The sequence below is a fragment of the Xenopus tropicalis genome, chromosome 10 (genome assembly GCF_000004195.4).
Source record: "Xenopus tropicalis strain Nigerian chromosome 10, UCB_Xtro_10.0, whole genome shotgun sequence".
NCBI lineage: Eukaryota > Metazoa > Chordata > Amphibia > Anura > Pipidae > Xenopus > Xenopus tropicalis.
Genome location: NC_030686.2, coordinates 32,806,525 through 32,826,855, shown reverse-complemented (window position 1 = coordinate 32,826,855; position 20,331 = coordinate 32,806,525). Strand labels below are relative to the sequence as shown.

At 41.3% G+C, this 20,331-nt stretch overlaps 1 protein-coding gene across 1 annotated transcript in view; it reads left to right on the top strand.

Moving 5' to 3' along the window:
• The window catches only part of ccdc40 (coiled-coil domain containing 40), an 83,745-nt gene extending 69,336 nt beyond the window's left edge, over positions 1-14,409 (top strand). The window contains exons 16-22 of the mRNA XM_031894196.1: positions 2,948-3,011; positions 3,884-4,055; positions 6,085-6,281; positions 6,872-6,955; positions 8,013-8,232; positions 9,404-9,561; positions 14,353-14,409. Coding sequence (XP_031750056.1) covers positions 2,948-3,011; positions 3,884-4,055; positions 6,085-6,281; positions 6,872-6,955; positions 8,013-8,232; positions 9,404-9,561; positions 14,353-14,409 — 952 coding nt within the window. The remainder of the gene's footprint in view (positions 1-2,947; positions 3,012-3,883; positions 4,056-6,084; positions 6,282-6,871; positions 6,956-8,012; positions 8,233-9,403; positions 9,562-14,352) is intronic.
• The last annotated feature ends 5,922 nt before the right edge of the window (positions 14,410-20,331 follow it).

The window sequence follows — 20,331 nt, the reverse complement described above, 5'->3', positions numbered from 1 at the left end:
AAAATGAGTAATATTTTGTTTGGTATTCAACCAAATCTCTTCTTTCTGTTCAAATGATATATATTAACCTCAAACATTTGCAGGAACAAGTCATGCATTGCTATTTATTTTATATTTAGAGGTATACAGTTCACATCAGGTGAATAGTGGTGAGTGAAACTAGCCTGCTTTGCCAAAAAATGTGTGAAACCATGGGAAAAAATTAGCAAAATGGCATAATTTGGCCAAAATGCACTGGAGTCAATGGAAAGTTTTAATGACATCGGAGTTAAAGCCTTTGTAGCTCGGCAGTAGCATATACATTGCCCTACCTTGTTAGAGAAGCTCCTTTCCATTATATCTAGTATAAATAAAGCTAAAGCAACTGGACTTGTTAAGTAATCATTGAAGACGTTTCACAACTCATCCAAGCAGCTTCCACAACTGAAGAAGCTGCTCAGATGAGTAGTGAAACGTCTTCAATGATTACTTAACAAGTCCAGTTGCTTTAGATTTATTTATACTAGATATACCGTGACCTGGATGAATGGAAATCTTCATAGTCCTTTCCACTATGCTACAACTGTTCTTCATAGTGCAAAAGGCCCCCTGTTGCCAATTAGTTACTAAATATTGGCCGTGCATAGTGTAATCCCTGGTTGTTTTGCTTCTGGTCCACCTCCTATCTGTCCCAATCCCTCCCACCACTCTGTACCCCCTCCATCCCGCTCATCACCTCTAACAGTGCCTCCCACCATTCTCTGACTGCTTTGGCCACCAATGTCATAATCCTGTCTCCGTTGTCCCTTATGTCAGCGTTTTTCAACCACTGTTCCGCGGCACACTAGTGTGAGATGTTGCCTGGTGTGCCGTAGGCAGGGCCGCAATTTTTACCTTTAATAAAATCCGGGCCCTGTCATTGGTTGCGCCCCGTGTGTACGGGTGACGTCAGTACGCACGGGGCGCAACGTTATAAAAGGGCCTGTGTGCGGTCGCGTGCAGGCAGAAGTGCAGAGGCGGCGCGCGTGAGGGGAAGATGCTGCTGAAGCCGCCGAAGAGCAGAAGTAAAATGCTGCTGGGCACCAATGTATTAGGGGGGGCCACGGGGCACACTGACTTATGGGGGCACTGCTGCTGGGCACCAATGTACTAGGGGGGCTGGCTCTTGGCACCAATGTACTGGGGGCACTGCTGCTGGGCACCAATGTACTAGGGGGGCACTGCTCTTGGCACCAATGTACTAGGGGGGCACTGCTGCTGGGCACCAATGTACTAGGGGGGCACTGCTCTTGGCACCAGTGTACTAGGGGGGCACTGCTGCTGGGCACAGAGTTAAATTTTTTAACATTTTCTAATGGTGGTGTGCCTCGTGATTTTTTTCATGAAACAAGTGTGCCTTTGCCCAAAAAAGGTTGAAAAACACTGCCTTATGTCACCTATCCACCCCCCCTGGGTCGGCTCCCTGTTTCCACATCATCAGCCTTTAAGGAGCCAATAAAAAGTTGGCAACCCTACAAACAGGCTGCTTGGACAGCTCCTTAGAAAGACAAAGAAGGCCCAGGAGGGCAGTCTCAATTTTAACAGCTTAGCCCACAGTCCCGGAAAAAGATACAATGTTTCTCAAACTTAATTGAAAAATAAGCTTTTGACAGAGAGCCCAGAAAACGTAACAGCCTATACCTGCACTTAGATACAATTGTAACTAATAAGCTAATCTGAGACTTTCAGCTTAAAGGGCAATTTCACCTTTTTTTTAGCAAAACTGTAATAACACATAAAAAAGACCCCAAAACCCCCAGAAATTTGTTCAAACTTGAATAAACTTTCAAATTGTGTAAAATGGGAGTGGTATTTAGGGGATGTGGTTGCAAAAATGGTCGTGGTCAGAACATTTCTTTTTGTCCCTCTTTGCACTTTTCAAATGTTTGGAGGTATGTAGAAGTCAAGGGGCACATAATAATCACAATGGCTTTTCTCTGCATTTTTTCCCATTTTTTCTGAAATTCCAGAACAGATTTGTGTATATATTTGCACTGGCAAATCTTTGAGTTTCGCTGGGGAAACAGGACCAGGCGATAAAAGTTCACTCATTCCTACATTTAAGTTATTCTCCTGTTTAGACATTAGACACTTTGTTTAGAATTTTCCTTGTAATATGACCATAGTTCTCCAGTATGAAGTGCAAGGTTTTAATGTAGAGAATATTTGCACTGCCACACTCACAAATAAAAGGATTTATACCAAACAAGTATTGATTTAGCGAGCAATTAATGTTTTTCTAGTGAGCTACCATGTCTGACAGACTCTTTAGAAAAGTCTCCAGCATTCTTCCCATTGCTTTACTTGGCCACAAGATGGCACTTTTTGACAATTGTTTTTGATGGTTTACACTGTAGGAGAAATGACAGGTGCTTTCATACCTATGAATAAAAATACATAAAAGTCAATAAGACCCCCACGTGGTGCCAAATACTCTATACCAATGGCAATATGTGGGTTCTTGCAAATGACAGAGGGGCTGCTGTAAGATCCCATAGACAGTCACTATTTATTGGGCTGATGGGGGAGCTTGTTGGGCCTCTGTGTACTTGAAATGCCAGGGCCTATTTTGGATCCCAGGCCAGACCAAGTGAAATCTACTATTTAATATTACAAGTTACATGGCAACCGCTGGGTTTTTCTCTTTAATAATAACACAATACCTTGTATCTGATGGCAACTAATAGTCCCGAAAAAAATAGACAAGAATTAGCACTATAAAAACAATTTATTTCAGCACTTGGACCCCTCCTCCAAAACAAAGGGATTTGGGGGAGGGGTTTCATTACATCAATTTGGAAACTAAATAGCTCCTTTTTTTGTTTATCTTACAATTGCTTATAAATGCTGACTGTTTATTATAGATATGGAATTAATATGCTATAATAATGGAAAGAAAAATAAAATATTGTGTACTGATGTTCCATAGCCCTAGATCTGGAGCAGAAGATGTCCCTGATACAGAAGAGAAGCCACAGGCCACAAATAATGCGGTAAGTAGGCTCAGGTTTATATACAGAGCTGCAGATATTTAAGGAATACTGTCACGGGAGACGCATCAGTTAGAATTTCTCCAGCAGAATTCTGTATTGTAATCTGTTTTTCAAAAACGCAGATTTTTTTATACTGTATTTAATTTTGAAATTTCACATGGGGCTAGCCATATTCTTCATTTCCCAGGGTGCCACAGCCATGTGACCTGTGCTCTGATAAACTTAATCGCGCCGCCGCAATTTAAATTTTTATACTTGAACCAATAAACATATACTTTTTAGTTTTTAGAAATATTGGTGTGTAGGCGCCATCTCAGGTCACTGTGCCTGATCTTGTGCTATCAGAAAGAGCCAGTACTTCACCATACATTTGCTTTCAGATAAGTTATTGTTTCTCCTACTTAATGTGACTGGAGGAGTCATGGTTGGACTTGGTGTTATTCTCAAATCTACTACGAGGTGGGGCATGGAGGCATTTTTAGCAATGCAGGTGTCAAGGAGCTTTCTACTTGTTCTGCTGATCTGCTGTTGGGGGGCGAAAGGAGGGGGGTAGCATCACTCTAACTTGCAGCGCAGCAGTAAAGTGTGACTGAAATTTATCAGAGCACAAGTCACATGGCGGAAAAATAAGAATATGGCTAGCCCAAGTAAAATTTCAAAATGAAATATAATCCAAACATTTATTTCATCAGTTGCTGCATTTGTGCACTATTCATCAGAAAAACATGGGCAGGGGGCACTGGCGTTCAGTGGAAGTACACAGAAGTAAAAAGACGTTCCCTGTTTGGGCTTTGCAAAGTATATAATGAGACACTCCCCATTCACCCTTCATTGTGACTGTTTTGTTAACAGAAGTCCATTCTTCTTAACAGGCTGCAAGTGAAGACATATCTGTTGCAGAAGGAGAACAACCTCTTTCACCAAAAGCTTCTGACACAGATGAAGCAATGATTACCAGCAGTCACAGTGCGGTCCCTAACTACTTTGGTGACATTACCCAGAGGTCAGCCCTGTCTCAGGATATGGAGCAACTTGAAGAATCAGGTATGAGGGAATATTTTGGACATTTGGATGCAGAAATATAGAAAGTTGTTATTGTCCTATAATTTTTCCCACATTTTTACATTTATTTAGGCATGCCTTTGTAGCAAGTGTAGTGTCTTTTGCAGTCAAGAACTATGTAGGCCTGTTTGTAAGGACTGACACTAAACCCATCAACCAGGCAATTACAGAAAACTGCCCCTGAATGGATACTACCCCTTAAAAATAACATTTTGCAAAATAACATAAAAATGGAATTGGTTGATGGGGTCAGTGACCCTGACAACTAGGTAGTATTTTAAGCAGAAAATGATGTCTGATAATTTAGTTACATAAATGGATAAGGTTGAAAAAAGAGTCCATCAAGTTCAACCCTTCCAAGTGAAACCAGCACAGACAAACATTAACAGAATCTTCCATCACAACATCACTGGGAAGGGCATTCCCCAATATCACTGCCCTCACCGTGAAGAACCACCTACGCTGCTTCAAATGAAAACTCCCTTCCTCCCTACTCTAAAGGGGGGGCCTCTGGTGCTCTGGTCATTTTTATGGGAAAAAAAGAACATCCCCATCTGCCTATAATCCCCTCTAATGTACTTGTACAGAGTAATCATGTCCCCTCGCAAGCGCCTTTTTTTCCAGAGAAAACAACCCCAACCTCGACAGTCTAACCTCATAGTTTAACCCTTCCATCCCCTTTACCAGTTTAGTTGCACGTCTCTGCACTCTCTCCAGCTCATCAATTTCCTTCTTAAGGACTGGAGCCCAAAACTGCCCCCCATACTCAAGGTGAGGCCTTACCAGGGACCTATAAAGGGGCAAAATGATCTTTCATCCCTTGAGTCAATGCCCTTTTATACAAGACAGCACTTTATTTGCTTTAGTAGCCACAGAATGACACTCCCTGGAATTAGACAACTTGTTATCTACAAAAAAACCCAGATCCTTCTCCATTAAGGATCCCCCCAACTCACTAACATTTAGTGTATAACTTGCATTTATATTATTTCTACCAAAGTGCATAACTTTGAACGTTTTAACATTGAACCTCATTTTCATTTTGCTGCCCAGTTTTCCAATATTGTCAAATCGCTCTGCAAAGTGGCAGCATCCTGCAACTTATAATTTTGCACAATTTAATATTGTCAGAAAAATAGAAACAGTACTTTCTATGCCTCCAGGCCATTAATAAACAAGTTATAAAGCAAAGGCCCAAGAACTGACCCCTGGGGTACCCAACTAACCACACTGGCCCAATTACCATTTACCACTACTCTTTGTAATCTATCCTTCAGCCAGTTCTCTATCCAATTACAAATATTATGTTCTAGGCCAATATTGCTCAATTTTAGCAATAACTTTCTGCACGGTACTGTATCAAATACTTTAGCAAAGTCCAGGTAGATGACATCCACTGCCATCCCAGCATCGAGGTTCCTGCTCACCCCCTCATAAAAGGCAACTAAATTAGTCTGGCAAGATCTGTTACGCATAAGTCATGATGGCATAAACTTATAGTATTGTATTTGCAATGTATTCAAGTTCCCTAATAACCCCTTCCACAAGCTTTCCTACCACTGATGTCAGACTAACAGGCCTATAGTTTTCAGACTACATTAGTAATTCGCTAGTCTCTTGGCACCATGCCAGACCTCAATGAATTCTGAAAAATTTAGTAGAGAAGTTTCACTTAATAAAGGCTAACTGTACCACCAATGTAACTAAAAAGGCATAAAGTCTGCTCAGGTGCAGTAACCTATAGGACGTTTGCTTTTAAACAGGTGACCACCAGAAAAAAGCTACATGCTGATTGGCTGCTATACGTGATTAGACCTGTATCATCAAACTTTGCCACTTTTAATCAAATAAACTTGTTTATTAGAATGTATTAACTGTAAACTTCCACTTTTAGCAAGAAAGGTCAGACACATTAAAAAAGCAGCTAGATACAGCCACATGAGCCTCATAATCCTTCAACCTGTATCCATTGTATTCTTCATTGGGAACTTTTCCATCCTTGTTTACCCAGGTGAAACAGGAGTGGTGGGGTCATCGTCCTATTCCACTTTTCATCAGTTTGCCATGCAGATGGGAGAGACTGATGATGAGGCAAATAACCAAGATTCAGATGACCCAGTAGGGGAAGAGGAGACAGCTGAAGAGGAAGAGGAAAAGAAAGAATATGATGATAAAGAATCAGAACTGGTTGTCCTGGACCCAGACCATGTAAGAGCAAAACCAAAATCCAGTCTCCTCACTTGGATGAGTTGCCCTAGCTTTTCGCTATTAACTAAATTATATAGTTCTTTGTAGTCAATGCATTCTTTAAACATGAAAAGAAGACAGTAAAACTGGCAGTATGTTACCTAATATCAGAATTGGCAGAGATTTCTTTGCTGCTGTGCTACTCTCAGTAGTACATTTGTTGGAAGTTATCACTTCTACACAAAGTGGGCTCTGAGTGTGCTGGCAATTGAGCCAACTTTCATTTTAAAAATATGCCTCTGAGTGTTGCAAGGCATCTTGCAATACTATTAAAATATAATATAGGCAGTCGTCTGCCAGAGGCTTTTTGTATGGTGTAAAACTGTGTTTTTAATTTGCCCATCATACAGTATTACCTTTAAGTCGAATAATCCCAGGTGTATGTAAGTTAGGCTTAATTTAATCAGGAAGAAAATGATATAATGGGTTAAAATGTACCTAGTATAATGTTCCCATAATCATAAAAAACCGGTTAACAAAGATATTACATATTATATAGAGAATATATATGGCTCAGAAAACATTTTAATTGTTTACTTTCTTTTCAACAGCCTCTGATGGGAAGATTCCAGACGGCTCTCAAGACCTATTTAACAAAACAGATCAAGAGTCTGGACCTAGAGTTGCGTGAAATGGTACGTGCATGGGAACACTGAATCTATAGCAGAGATATTCACAAATTCATGCACAAATTCAAATGAAGGCTTTATGGGACTCTGGCATTCTATATTGAATATATTTAATGGAGTTGGGGGTGCAGTTAGGAGGTGTTAAGGGTGTCCAGGTATGAGAATACTGCCTTGGGAGTTGTGGTTGCAGAGAATATTTTACTAAGGGGGTTAGGGGGTTGCAGGTATGAATGCATTGCAGTCTGAAGGTGGAGGAATACTAAATCTTTCTAGGGTGCAAGTATGAGAATACTGTTCCCTAAGAGGAAAAGTACAGTGCAGAAATGAGGCTACAGAATGTTGCTAGAAGAGCAGAGAGCATAGGTTTGAGGATCGCTAGTGGAGTATACTCCCAGTATGGGTTATTGGCTTTCAATAGGGAGTTGGAGGGGATATAGGGGTTACTGACTTTCTCTAGTTTAGTTGAGGGAGTTGCAGACCTAGGATATTAAATTAATCTCGTGGAATTAATTGAGCAGTTATAAGGGTAATGAAACTTTTAAGTGGAATTTAGGGTTTAGGTATAAGGGTATTTCATCTCTCAATCTAGGGGATAGGAAAGGAGCTTAGAAGGAGTAGAAGAAAGTAAAGACTGAAATTATAAACTATATCTGTAAACCAAGTTTCATAATGTATAGTTAGCTTATGGTCTTTCTAGAAGTGCAGTTGCACCGACACACCCACTACCTCTCCTTTAAAATACACCTAGTCCTTGTTCAGAGGATCAGCCACCTTGCTATCAGGTCAGCAAAATGTCAAACCAGCACAAAAGAGCAATTTCAAGCGAGTTAACCCACTGCATGGTTTATTAGTAAATGCAATGTTTCGGGTGCTCGGCCCTTCATCAAGCGTGGGGCTTGCAAACATTTCAGGGCAGAACTTCACCTCATTGTTTCTTTTAGAAATGTAAGTAAAGAACAAGGAATTGAGGTAACAAAGTTAACACCCATCTGTTCAATAGACCTTGAAACAGTTATCTTACAATTATTACAATTATTATATTATTTATTTTGTGTATTTTTAGACTGAATCCATGAAGAATAATAAGAAAGAGCGTGAGGATCTTGGCATGTTTCTGTATGGGGTGCAGCAGGAACTGGCTCGCCTGCAGATGGGACTTGAAAAGCAGCATGACAAACATTCACATGTCTCTGTCCAACGCCGTCAGAAAGAGGATGAGCTGGAAACAATAAGGAATTTGTACAAGAAGACCCATCAGATCACAGACACAGAGCGCAAGAAAGGTGAGCTACCTACTGTGCTGTATGAAAGCTTATACAATAACAGATCATCGCAGAGACAATGTGTAGCACCACAAGGGGGAACTGTAATGAAGCTTACCTTTCTAGATAAAGAAAAGGTTTAACACGACATACTTCTCTGAAAGGTTTTCAGAACTTAAAGGTCACATATCTAAATTCTAGTTACTGGCCATCTGGCTAGATAAATATATACTATTTTGCACTGTTAAACAGTCTGAGTATTGTGATTGTGAACCATTATTTTTATTTCTTTTTTTAAAGATTTTATTTAACTTTTACAGTGAAGGGAGCAATACCCAAGGGAAAAGGAAGGGTGGAGAGGAGTAAGAGGAGAAAGAAGAGAATAGTTGAGAAAGGTTGAGCTAGGGGGGAGGTAGAGGTGAGACACACCATTAAACAAGACACACGTTATATCACTAAAATAATTGTAGGTAGTACAGTCTAGCAGGAGATTATAATGTTAAAGGAGAAAGAAAGGCAAAATGTTAGGCACCCCCAAGTGATTTTAATCTGTTCGGAGAGAACAGCACCAGCCCGGGTAGCAGCAATCGTTTCCCCTTCCTGGTTCCCTGCGCGCGCATGCGCAGTAGAGTGAATAATGGAACTTTAACAGAAAAGTCGGCTTTTCACTCTACTGCACATGTGCCGACCGCTGGCATTTTCGGAAAGGGAAGCAGGAAGGAGGAAGCGCTGCGCTCCAGGTACCCCGGGCTGGTGCTGTTTTCTCCGAACAGGGGCACCAGCCCAAGGTACAAAGTAAGCGATTAAAGTCACCTAACATTTTGGCACCCCCAGTGACTTTGCCTTTCCTTCTCCTTTAAGCTTTATGTGATGCCCAAGAGACATAGTTTAAATGACAATATACTGGTTAATGCCAGCACAGTTTCTGCATAATGTAACACCCCACACCATCATAGGACATACCCAAATTACATGACACCTAGGTACATCAGAGACAACTAGGTACATTCTAGCTAGCCTGAAATTTGTAACTTTCCTTCTCCTTTAATATAGCACTACTGCTGCAATGTAGCTTACCATCTAAAATTTCTATGACAATATGGTTAGTTTTAGCAGGAACCAGTACAGATCCAGTTTCCAACTGTAGATGTTGAATTGTCACTTGATGTACATGAAATCTTCTCTTTTCTAGTATCCTCCATGCAGACAGAGGTAGAAAATTTAGCACTGAGGCTTTTTTATATGGAGAATATGAATCGGGATGTGCGTTCGGACATTAATGTAATGAAACGTGCAGTGCAGAAAGCAGAGATGGAGAGGCTGCAAGCAGAGGTGGAGAAAAAAAAACAGGTACATCAAAATTATAAACCTTTTGCTCTATTACGTTTTACTTGGCAGTGTTTAATTAACATACAATAAAGTTGCAATTTAAACTTGGATCACAGAGATCAGGTGGGTTGTACAACCGTGATCTACAACTATCACCATGACAAAACTATAAACTTAATAGTATGGGCACAAAGATTACAAAGGCCTTCTCTTCTCCTCTCCACGGATGCAGAGAAGGCCTTTGACAGGGTCGATTGGTCCGTCCTTGAAATAGCACTAGAAAGTCTAGGCATGGGGAAATGGTTCAAAGGTAAAATTATGTCACTATACTCATTACCATCAGCCAAAATTAAGGTAAATGGGATCCTCTCTGACACATTCCAAATAAGAAACGGGACTAGACAGGGGTGCCCATTATCCCCTCTATTATACGTACTCTGCATGGGAGTTCCTACTGGTAACAATTCGAAAGAATCCTAATATAGCAGGTCTAAAAATAAGACAATGGTGAATACAAAATATCTGCATTCGCTGATGACTAAAGGTGCCCATGACACTATAAGATCTGCCCACTTGGTGATGTCGCCAAGCGAGCGGATCTTCAACCCGATATCCCCCACCTACGGGTGGGCGATATTGGGTAGCCCTGGGGCCAAACGATCGGATTACATTTGTGGTTATGGGGCAGTCGGTTCGGGGACCACATCAACGAGCCGATGAGGTCCCCGATCCGACGGATTTTCTAACCTGGTCGATCGAGATCTGGCCAAATATCGGTCGGCCAGGCAACTCTGTTCTGCCATACACGGGCCGATTAGCTGCCGAATCGGTCCAAGGGACGCCATATCGGCAGCTATAGTCGCCCCGTGTATGGGGACCTTTACTGTTCATGGTCACTAATCCTCACATATCCTTGCCAAACTTGCTTAATGAGCTCAGGACATATGGTTCTCTTTCAAACTAAGAAATAAATATGGACAAATCGGAGGCACTCCCTGTACATCTCCCAACAAACCTGGAATTACAAATAAAACAGAACTTCACCTTTAAATGGAAACCAGAAAAAATCAAATATTTGGGAACAAACATACCTACAAAATCTCCACAACCTATACTGCTATAACTACCTACCAATACTTAACAATATTGAATCTCTACTCAAAACCTGGTCAGGAAAGTACTTTACATGGACCGGCAAGATAAACATTGTAAAAATGACGATTCTACCAAAGATACTATATTTGTTTCAAACGCTCCCAATAGACTTACCGGGATCCTTTACAAAGCATTAAATAAAATAATTAACAACTTCAGTCAGGGTCAAGACCCAGAATCCAGAAAACACACTCTACAAAACAAGACTATCAGGTGGCATGGGCCAACCAGACTTCATATCCTACTATCAAGCCTGCATCTTGGCCAGAATAATAGAATATACTCGCCTACAGTCAGTAGTCCAATGGAAACAACTGGAAGAAGCATGGCTGGATATACCAATCAGCAATGTGGTCTGGAATAAAATATCACCTAAAGACCCAAACATAAAGTCTAACAAACTGATATCTACATCCACAACTGTTTGGAATACATTAAATACAAAACTAAAATGAATACCCTACCCATCTCCACTCCTACCTTTGGGCCAAAGTATTGAATTTGTACCAAGTACAACAGATTCAGGTATGGCTACAGTAGGGATCCCCAACCTTTTATACCCATGAGCCACATTTAAAGGGAAAAAGTGTTGGGGAGCAACACAAGTACGAAGAAGGTTCCTGGGGGTGCCAATAAGAGCTATAATTGGCTACTTTATAGCCCCTATGTGGACTGGCAGCCTACAGAAGGCTCTGTTTGGCATTATACTTGGTTATTATACAACCAAAACTTGCCTCCTTACCAGAAATTTAAAAATGAACCCCTGCATTAAGGCCACTGGAAGCAACTGGTTGGGGACCACTGGGCTACAGCCTTTGGACTGAAACAACTACAACTACGACATATACTACCATCAGAGAATACTGTATCTATTATCCACAGGAATAAACAAGACTGGACGATAAGGGACAAATGGAGAGATATACAGATATCCCACCTACTCCAGACAAACAAACAGTGGACAAAAGCCAATAGACAACTATCAGAACTTGAAAGACTCAAGCGTCGCCTCCCCATGCTATCTCAAGTCTATACAAATTATTACTAGAAACGAAATACAATCAGCTGCCCACATACACAAAAGCATGGGAAAAAGAACTACAATGCCATCTAGATGAAGAAACATGGCACACAATCTTTAAAGCAACAGCAAAATGCTCTATAAGCAACAAATATCAAGAAAGCTCATACAGGTATAGGACCCATTATCCAGAATGCTCGGGACCAAGGGTATTCCGGATAAGGGGTCTTTCCATAATTTGGATCGCCATAGCTTAAGTCTGCTAAAAATCAATAAACTTTAATTAACCCTAATAGGGCTGTTCTGCCCCAATAAGGGGTAATTATATCTTAGTTGGGATCAAGTACAGGTACTGTTTTATTATTACAGAGAAAAGGGAATCATTTAACCATGAATAAACCCAATAGGGCTGTTCTGCCCCAATAAGGGGTAATTATATCTTAGTTGGGATCAAGTACAGGTACTGTTTTATTATTACAGAGAAAAGGGAATCATTTAACCATTAAATAAACCCAATAGGCTGTTCTGCCCCAATAAGGGGTAATTATATCTTAGTAGGGATTAATTACAAGGTACTGTTTTATTACTACAGAGAAAACGAAAATCAGTTTTAAAAATTCTGAATTATGTGATTAAAATGGAGTCTATGGGAGACAGGCTTTCCGTAATTCGGAGCTTTCTGGATAACGGGTTTCCGGATAAGGGGTCCGATACCTGTACAAACTTTTGGCAAGATGGTACAGGACCCCGGAGAAACTATATAAAATGAACTTAATACCTAAAGATTTGTGCTGGAGATGTGAGGAAAAGTCAGGGACACTATCACATATTTGGTTTGAATGTCAAAAAATAAAACCATTTTGGGATGAGTTTAGTCAAAAATGTCAGGAGATCACTGGTAACCGATTTAACTTATCTCCAACCTTAATCATCCTATTACACCCGCCCCAGGGGGAAAAATATTCTAAACATAGCCTCCTCCTCCAAATGCTGATAGCAGCTCGCTCCTTAATTCCTAAACATTGGAGAAGTACTAACCCGCCAACAATTGAGGAATGGTGAAATACGGTCAATGAAGTTTGCCGCATGGAAGAAAAAATGCTTAAACCAATGTAAAAGGCTATAAATGTATATTGTAAAGCTTTACTATCTTTTTTGAAAATAATAAAAAAAAAAATACAAAAAAGAAAGGGATTTTTCCTGTGACAGTTGCTTCCAGCTGCCATAGACACTGTGACAGGGACAATTTAATAGCTGGCATCATAAATCATGAGCTGCCCTTGAAAATACAAAAGGGGGAGGCCAGGACGCGCCTGTGGCCTGGGTGGGGCCTCACACACCAATGGTCCTTCAAGTTCAATTCCCTTCTTCTCCCTGGTGCCTCTGCTTCCATCTATTGGGCTCAATTGTGATGCCATTTCTGCTACATCTCTTCTACATTTCTTCAGCATCAGCTTTGAGACCCAATTCCAATTTGATGGACGGGCTCCCAGGCGGGAATCGAACTCCAGACCTGGCGATGTAAGGCCGGCTCCCTAGCACTTCGCTATCCTTCCTCCTCCCACTTGTAACATGGTTCTTCGTAATCTTGTCTTCTGCATATTGGCGGTTGGTGTATCCTAACCGACTGCCTGAAACACTCAGGGTTAGAGCCTGCTGCTTGCCCCAAGCCCTATATAACTAGGGGGGCTGTTATAGTAGGGGGGAATGAATCCTCCATTTAGCAACATTCTCTGGGGGGGGGAGTCACAGAGGGGAGAGAGGCCTTTTTTGCAGTAAAAGTGGTGGGAAAACACTTTCTCACAGAAATCCGCCTAAATTCCAACTCAACCGCCATTTTCCCATTTTTGGGGAAAGAAAGACTGTCTTTTAAAGGATATTTTTCCCGCCATTTTCAAAATGGAGCGAAGCTCAGTGTAACTGTCAGATCAATTGTAAGCTCTGCTGTTTTGCTTGGTTTCACCCAGTCTCCATTTCACACCCTGGGAATGCCAGGGGGGCTGTAAGGTGCCACAGACAGTCACTATTTATTGGGCTGGGGGGCTGTTTGTGCCTCTGGGTACTGGGAATGCCAGGGGGGCTGTAAGGTGCCACAGACAGTCACTATTTATTGGGCTGGGGGGGCTGTTTGTGCCTCTGGGTACTGGGAATGCCAGGGGGGCTGTAAGGTGCCACAGACAGTCACTATTTATTGGGCTGGGGGGGCTTTTTGTGCCTCTGGGTATTGTGAATGCCAGGGGGGCTGTAATGTGCATCAGACAGTCACTATTTATTGGGCTGGGGGGGGCTGTTTGTGCCTCTGGGTACTGGGAATGCCAGGGGGGCTGTAAGGTGCCACAGACAGTCACTATTTATTGGGCTGGGGGGGGGCTGTAAGGTGCCCCAGACAGTCACTATTTATTGGGCTGGGGGGGCTGAACTCTATACTGGCTGAAGGGTTACTGATAATGCATAGAAGTAGGGTTAATCTCCTATACCATATACCAGCAGGGGGTAACAGCGCTCAGAGGATATCTCCTGTATTATATACCAGCTGGGGCCTCTTATACTGCTCAGAAAATATCTCCATTACTCCCCTATCAGCTCCCCAGTGTAGATTCTTCTGTTCTATGATTATTTCCATGTATCCTTATCAGATTTCCAGAAATGGCCATAAAATGCACTTGCTGATTTTGGCTTGGAATTCCCATTGACCCTGCGCTGTAGCTCCGCTCACCTATCAATTGGCTTCTTATTGCCAGTGATAAGAAAGGGATTTTCCGGGGGGCTTGGTTAACCGCCGAGCAAGATGGCTGCCTAACTCTTAGCTCCGCGAGTGCTCCTACAGTAGTGAACCGATAATAACAGCTAGAATGGCAAAGCACAATAAATTAAAAGATCTCCTAAAAGAAGACCCGAGGACCCACAAAATGACCGAGTCCCAGCGTCTAATGAAAAAGTTCCTTGTGGCTCCAGAAGAGGAGAACGCTTCTAGAAGTGACGACATGAGGCCTACACAAGCAGCGGAACCATCCGAGGACTCAGATGGGGACTCCGCAGCTTCACACCGCAGTGCTATAAGCTATCTACAAACACTACCTACCAAAAGCGATCTCATGGACTTAGCGAAACTAATAAAAACTACCGTATATACTCGAGTATAAGCCGAGGATTCCTTTTTTAGCACATTTTGAGTGCTGGAAAACTCGGCTTATACTCGAGTATATACGGTACCCTGAAGGAAGAGATGGCAGATATAAAAACAGAAATCGCGGCGCTACATGTGAGAACCGCAGAGGCCAAAACGAAGGGATAGAAAACTCAATCGACTCCCTCATTGAGGTAAATACCGTACATACTAAAACAATCCAGTCCTTATTACGGCGGATGGATGATCTCGATAATAGAGGGAGGAGAAACAACCTTAGAATAAGGGGCTTACCGGAGGTTGGAGATTCCCCAGAGCTGAAACCTACAATTGTGGCAATATTTAACTGGGTACTGCAACAGCCCACAGACTCAGTGATTGGAATTGAGCGTATACACAGGGCTCTAAAACCGAGGGGACCCCCTACAGAAAGGCCCCGGGATGTTATTTGTTGCCTTTCGAGTTTTGCAATAAAAGAGGAGATTTTAATAAAAGCCAGGCAACTACGTTTAATCAAACACAACAACGCTGATATAACCATACTTCAGGACTTGTCCTGGTACACACTCCAGCAACGGAGATTATTGAAGCCGTTAAAAGACAAGCTAAAGGAAAAAAAGCTTTTATTCAGATGGGGATTTCCACTATCAATCCAATGCTCCGTAGATGGAAAACGATCGAATTACAACAATGGGCAATGGCAAAGTCGGTTCGGGCACCGCATCAACCAGCCGATGTGGTCCCCGATCCGACCAGATTTTCTAACCTGCCCGATCGAGATCTGGACGATTTCAGGCCAGATCTCGGTCGGGCAGGCCTGTCGGGAGTGCCCATACATGGGCCGATTAGCTGCCGAATCGGTCCAAGGGACCCATATCGGCAGCTACTATCGGCCCGTGTATGGGGACCTTTACACACTGTTTTTGGTTTTAGTTACAAGCGGTTTGATGTTAACTATGTTACTTAGATGCGGTCGCCTGGGCCTGGTATTGAAAAATGTCAGAATTACGTATATTTTTCTACTAATATGTGTAAGTTAAAGGTCATATCATTAAATGTTAATGGGCTAAACATCCCAGAAAAGAGAAGACAGTTGGTAACCCTAAAGCTGGCGATACATGTGGCGATCTGACGATCCGCCACACACCATTCAGGGCTGAATCGGCAGGTAAGGAGGTAGAAACAATAGGATTTTCTACCTCCTTCTGCCGATTCAGCACTGAAGAGAGATTTTGGTCAGGCGCCTTCCACGGCGCCCGATCAAAATTTTCAAACTGGTCCGATCGGCGAGTCGGCCGATATCAGCAGCTTCCTGCGATGAAGGTCGACTCGCCGACATACCATACACGCACCGAATATTATATTATCGGTGCGTGTATGGCCAGCTTAATGCATAGAAAACAGGGAGATATATTACTGACACAAGAAACTCATTTTAAAGGTGACTTCCACCCCATGGGAAAACTGGGAATATACTCCAAATGGTTTTATAGCAACAACCCAAACCAGAAAACCAAAGGAGTGGCAGTCGCACTCCGTAAAAATATAGACTTTCAATTAATAGAAACCCTAACTGACAAGGAGGGAAGATTCATACTTATTAAAGGTCTTCTCTACCATACATTATGCACAATTGGGAGTATATATTTACCAAACAAAAACCCTTAGCCAAATTGCCCATAAAATTAAAGAGTTTGGAGAAGGGATATTAATAATAGGAGGAGACATTAACCCAAGACACATCTAAGGGTTACTCAACTATTCCATACCCCAAACTCAAAAAAGGACTACAAATCATCCAATCACTGAGACTCATAGATACATGGAGATTTATGAATCCCACAACAAAACAATTCTCCCATTATCCCCCCCCCCCCCCCCCCCAAAACTGCTATGCTAGACTAGATTATATTTTTCTATATAACTTACAATGGCTGAAATCAGCCTCCATTGACAGCATCTACTGGTCTGATCATGCCGCAGTATCAATACAAATACAGGTATAGGACCCATTATCCAGAATGCTCGGGACCAAGGGTATTCCGGATAAGGGGTCTTTCCGCAATTTGGATCTCAATACCTTAAGTCTACTAAAAAATCAATAAAACATTAATTAAACCCAATAGGATTGTTTTGCATCCAATAAGGATTAATTATATCTTAGTTGGGATCAAGTACAGGTACTGTTTTATTATTACAGAGAAAAGGGAATAATTTAACCATTAAATAAACCCAATAGGGCTGTTCTGCCCCAATAAGGGGTAATTATATCTTAGTTGGGATCAAGTACAGGTACTGTTTTATTATTACAGAGAAAAGGGAATCATTTAACCATTAAATAAACCCAATAGGACTGTTCTGCCCCCAATAAGGGGTAATTATATCTTAGTTGGGATCAGGTACAAGGTACTGTTTTATTATTACAGAAAAAAGGAAATCATTTTTAAAAAATTAAAATTATTTGCCTATAATGGAGTCTATGGGAGATGGCCTTTCCATAATTTGGAACTTTCTGGTACCAGATCCCATCATTTTTAAAAATTTTATTTATTTGATTAAAATAGAGTCTATGTGAGATACCTGTAATTCAGAGGTTTCTGGATAACTGATTCTATACCTGTACTATTACTAATATACCCAGACTATTCACAAAACCATGTGCCAAAACTGTGTTCCTGCTAATGGGAGCTGGGGGCATAAGTTATTACAGTACAGGTATGGGACCTGTTATCCAGAATGCTCAGACCTGGGGTTTTCCGGGTAAAGATCTTTCTGTAATTTAGATCTCCATAACAAGTCTGCTAAAAATAATTTAAATATTGAATAAACCCAATAGGATTGTTTTGGCTCCAACAAGGATTAATTATATCTTAGTTGGGATCAAGTACAGGTACTGTTTTATTATTACAGAGAAAAAGGAAATCATTTTTAAAAACTAAAATTATTTGCTTATAGTGGAGTCTATGGGAGATGGCCTTTACGTAATTCAGAACTTTCTGGATGATGGGTTTCCGGATTAGGGATCCCATACCTGTCTATGAACATAGTGCCATCAGCTTCATGATGTAGTTCAACTAACTTTTAGGGACATTTTTACTAAAGTGTGACTTTTATTCTGGTATAACTTCCAAGTTTACCATGTACCAAGTGAACTATTGCAAAAGAAATGCAGTGAATTTTCTCCTGGTGAAGATGATTAATACTTCCCTTGTTAGCCCTGGAGCCTGACCTCTACATAAGGAAGAAGTGACCTCCTACTTCTTATTGAGAATGTCTGTACAGCAGGATCTGCGGTTTCCTTCCCATGTGGCTATCACATGTTTGGATTCCTCTGGCTCTCTCCCAGCAATGTCTGACTAAAGCCCCTGGCAAGGTATCCAGTGCAGATAAACGGAACACTAAGGCAGATTTACTGCTACTTATTAAATACTACAATACATCATTTTGTAGTAACAATGGTGTTTATAGACTATATAGTTCTGCATAAGGAAAGAAAATGTTGTCATCATTTATTTATAAAGTTAAGCATTGAGGGTCACATTTGGAGGGGAGAAAAATACATAATAAAATAAATTTGTGTGTTTAGCATGCCTTTCTAATTGCATTAAAAAATGTGTGTAATAAGCCAAACCTTAAGTCAACTTTGTTCTGCTACATTGTTTAGCAGTCAGAACCACATGTACAGTGATGATAAACAGTGAGAGAAATACTGGTTTTAACAGCAATAACATTTAAAAACAATGTTAAAACCATTGAAGAAGTTTCATTTTCAGTAGTTTTCAAGAGGAAGACTCTTTAATGAAATCAAACGCTTCTTACAAAAGACAATGACAGTGGATTTTACATTACCACCATGGTACTGAATATCATCTAGTAACAGAAAACCCCCACTATAAATAAGATTGTAAGCTCTTTTGGACAGGGCCCTCTCTACCTGTTGTATACCTTATTCATAGTCACTATTCATTTTTGTTTGTAAGCTGTATGTTCAATGTATACATTTGTTTACTGTAACAAACATTATGTTACCACTTTATAAATGTGTTAATAACAATAATAATGATTAGTAACACAAGAAGCAGGCAGAGTGTACATCCACTGGAAGCTAAACTGATTATTTCATGAAGAAAAGCTAAATGCAACTTTATATGATTAGGGGAAAGGCTTCTACTACCAGCCCAATCACAGAACCAGCTCTATAGGTCACAGACATGACTTTGGTAGATGGAAACATGAGATGGTGCATCAGACAAATGCTGTATATTTAATAGAGGAGCACAGTCCTATAATGCTACGGCCACACAGGCTACTTGCAGTTGCTTAAAAACATGCCTCATTTACTTTATCCAGCAGCACGCATCAATATTAGGGTGAAGACACACAGAGGTACTAGTAGCAGCTACTTGTCACGGCTACTAAAATAGACAATGCTGATCATTTACTGATAACTGTTGCTATGTGTGTTTTAGCAGAGGCAATTCTCAGTATTGTCTATGGCAGGGTATTTTCTGGCGTTTAGTAGCCTTGAAAAAGTAGCTGCTACTAGTAGCTCAGTGTCAGTGAGACCTCAGATGACCTCTTTTCCTAAATGGTCATTATTCTTCACATATGTGATGTAGTGGATCTTTATACATTAAGCAGGGCGAGGTGGCAAAGCTAAAAGCAGGCATAAACTGGGTGTAGCAAGTAGCCTCATGAAAACCAACCTGGGTGCAGAATTACAGATCTTATACAGAAACTGGGCAAGACAAAAAGCAGCTTTCCTGGGGCCAAGCCTAGGGGTACAGGAGGAAATTCTTACCAAGACAGGTTTGTGTCAGTATTCTGAGGTCACATTGCTGTAACACAACCGGCTCTTCCATCAGGCATAAGGGAATCAAGGAAACCTACTAGCAGCCATTGTAACAGGAACCTGCTCTTTTAATAGACCATGGGTTTAGCAAAATTGCACATTTAGCAGAGATGTAAAAGAAACTTGCCCTTTCATTAGCAAGGGAAATGTACCTCTCAAGGAGAAAAGGAGTCAACAGGAACCTACCTATCAGCCAAATAGTTACAGTAACCTACCCATCTATCAGCCAAATAGTTACAGGAACCTACCCATCTATCAGCCAAATAGTTACCCTTCCAGTACTCAAGAGAACATGTGCATTTAGCTGCTCTTCCATCAGGAAAGGGTTAAGGGACTTACTCTTCTAGCAGATAAAGGGTTAAGGGAAATGTCCCACTCTTGCAGCCAGTGAATAGAAGAATATGCCCTTCCAGTAACCTAGCAGGAGCTCCTCATTCAGTAGACATAGAGTTAAGGAATCCGGCAGACAAAGGGTAAAGGGAACATGTCCTTGCTAAAGCCTTATAGCTAAGTGCAACCTACCATTGCAGCAGCCTAAGCCAATGAGGGTTGCCCTTAGGAACCCCCGGTGATGAGGAAGATGTAAGATTTGCGGAGGGCCGCAGCTGGGACACCCCCTGCTGGCACAGACTACAG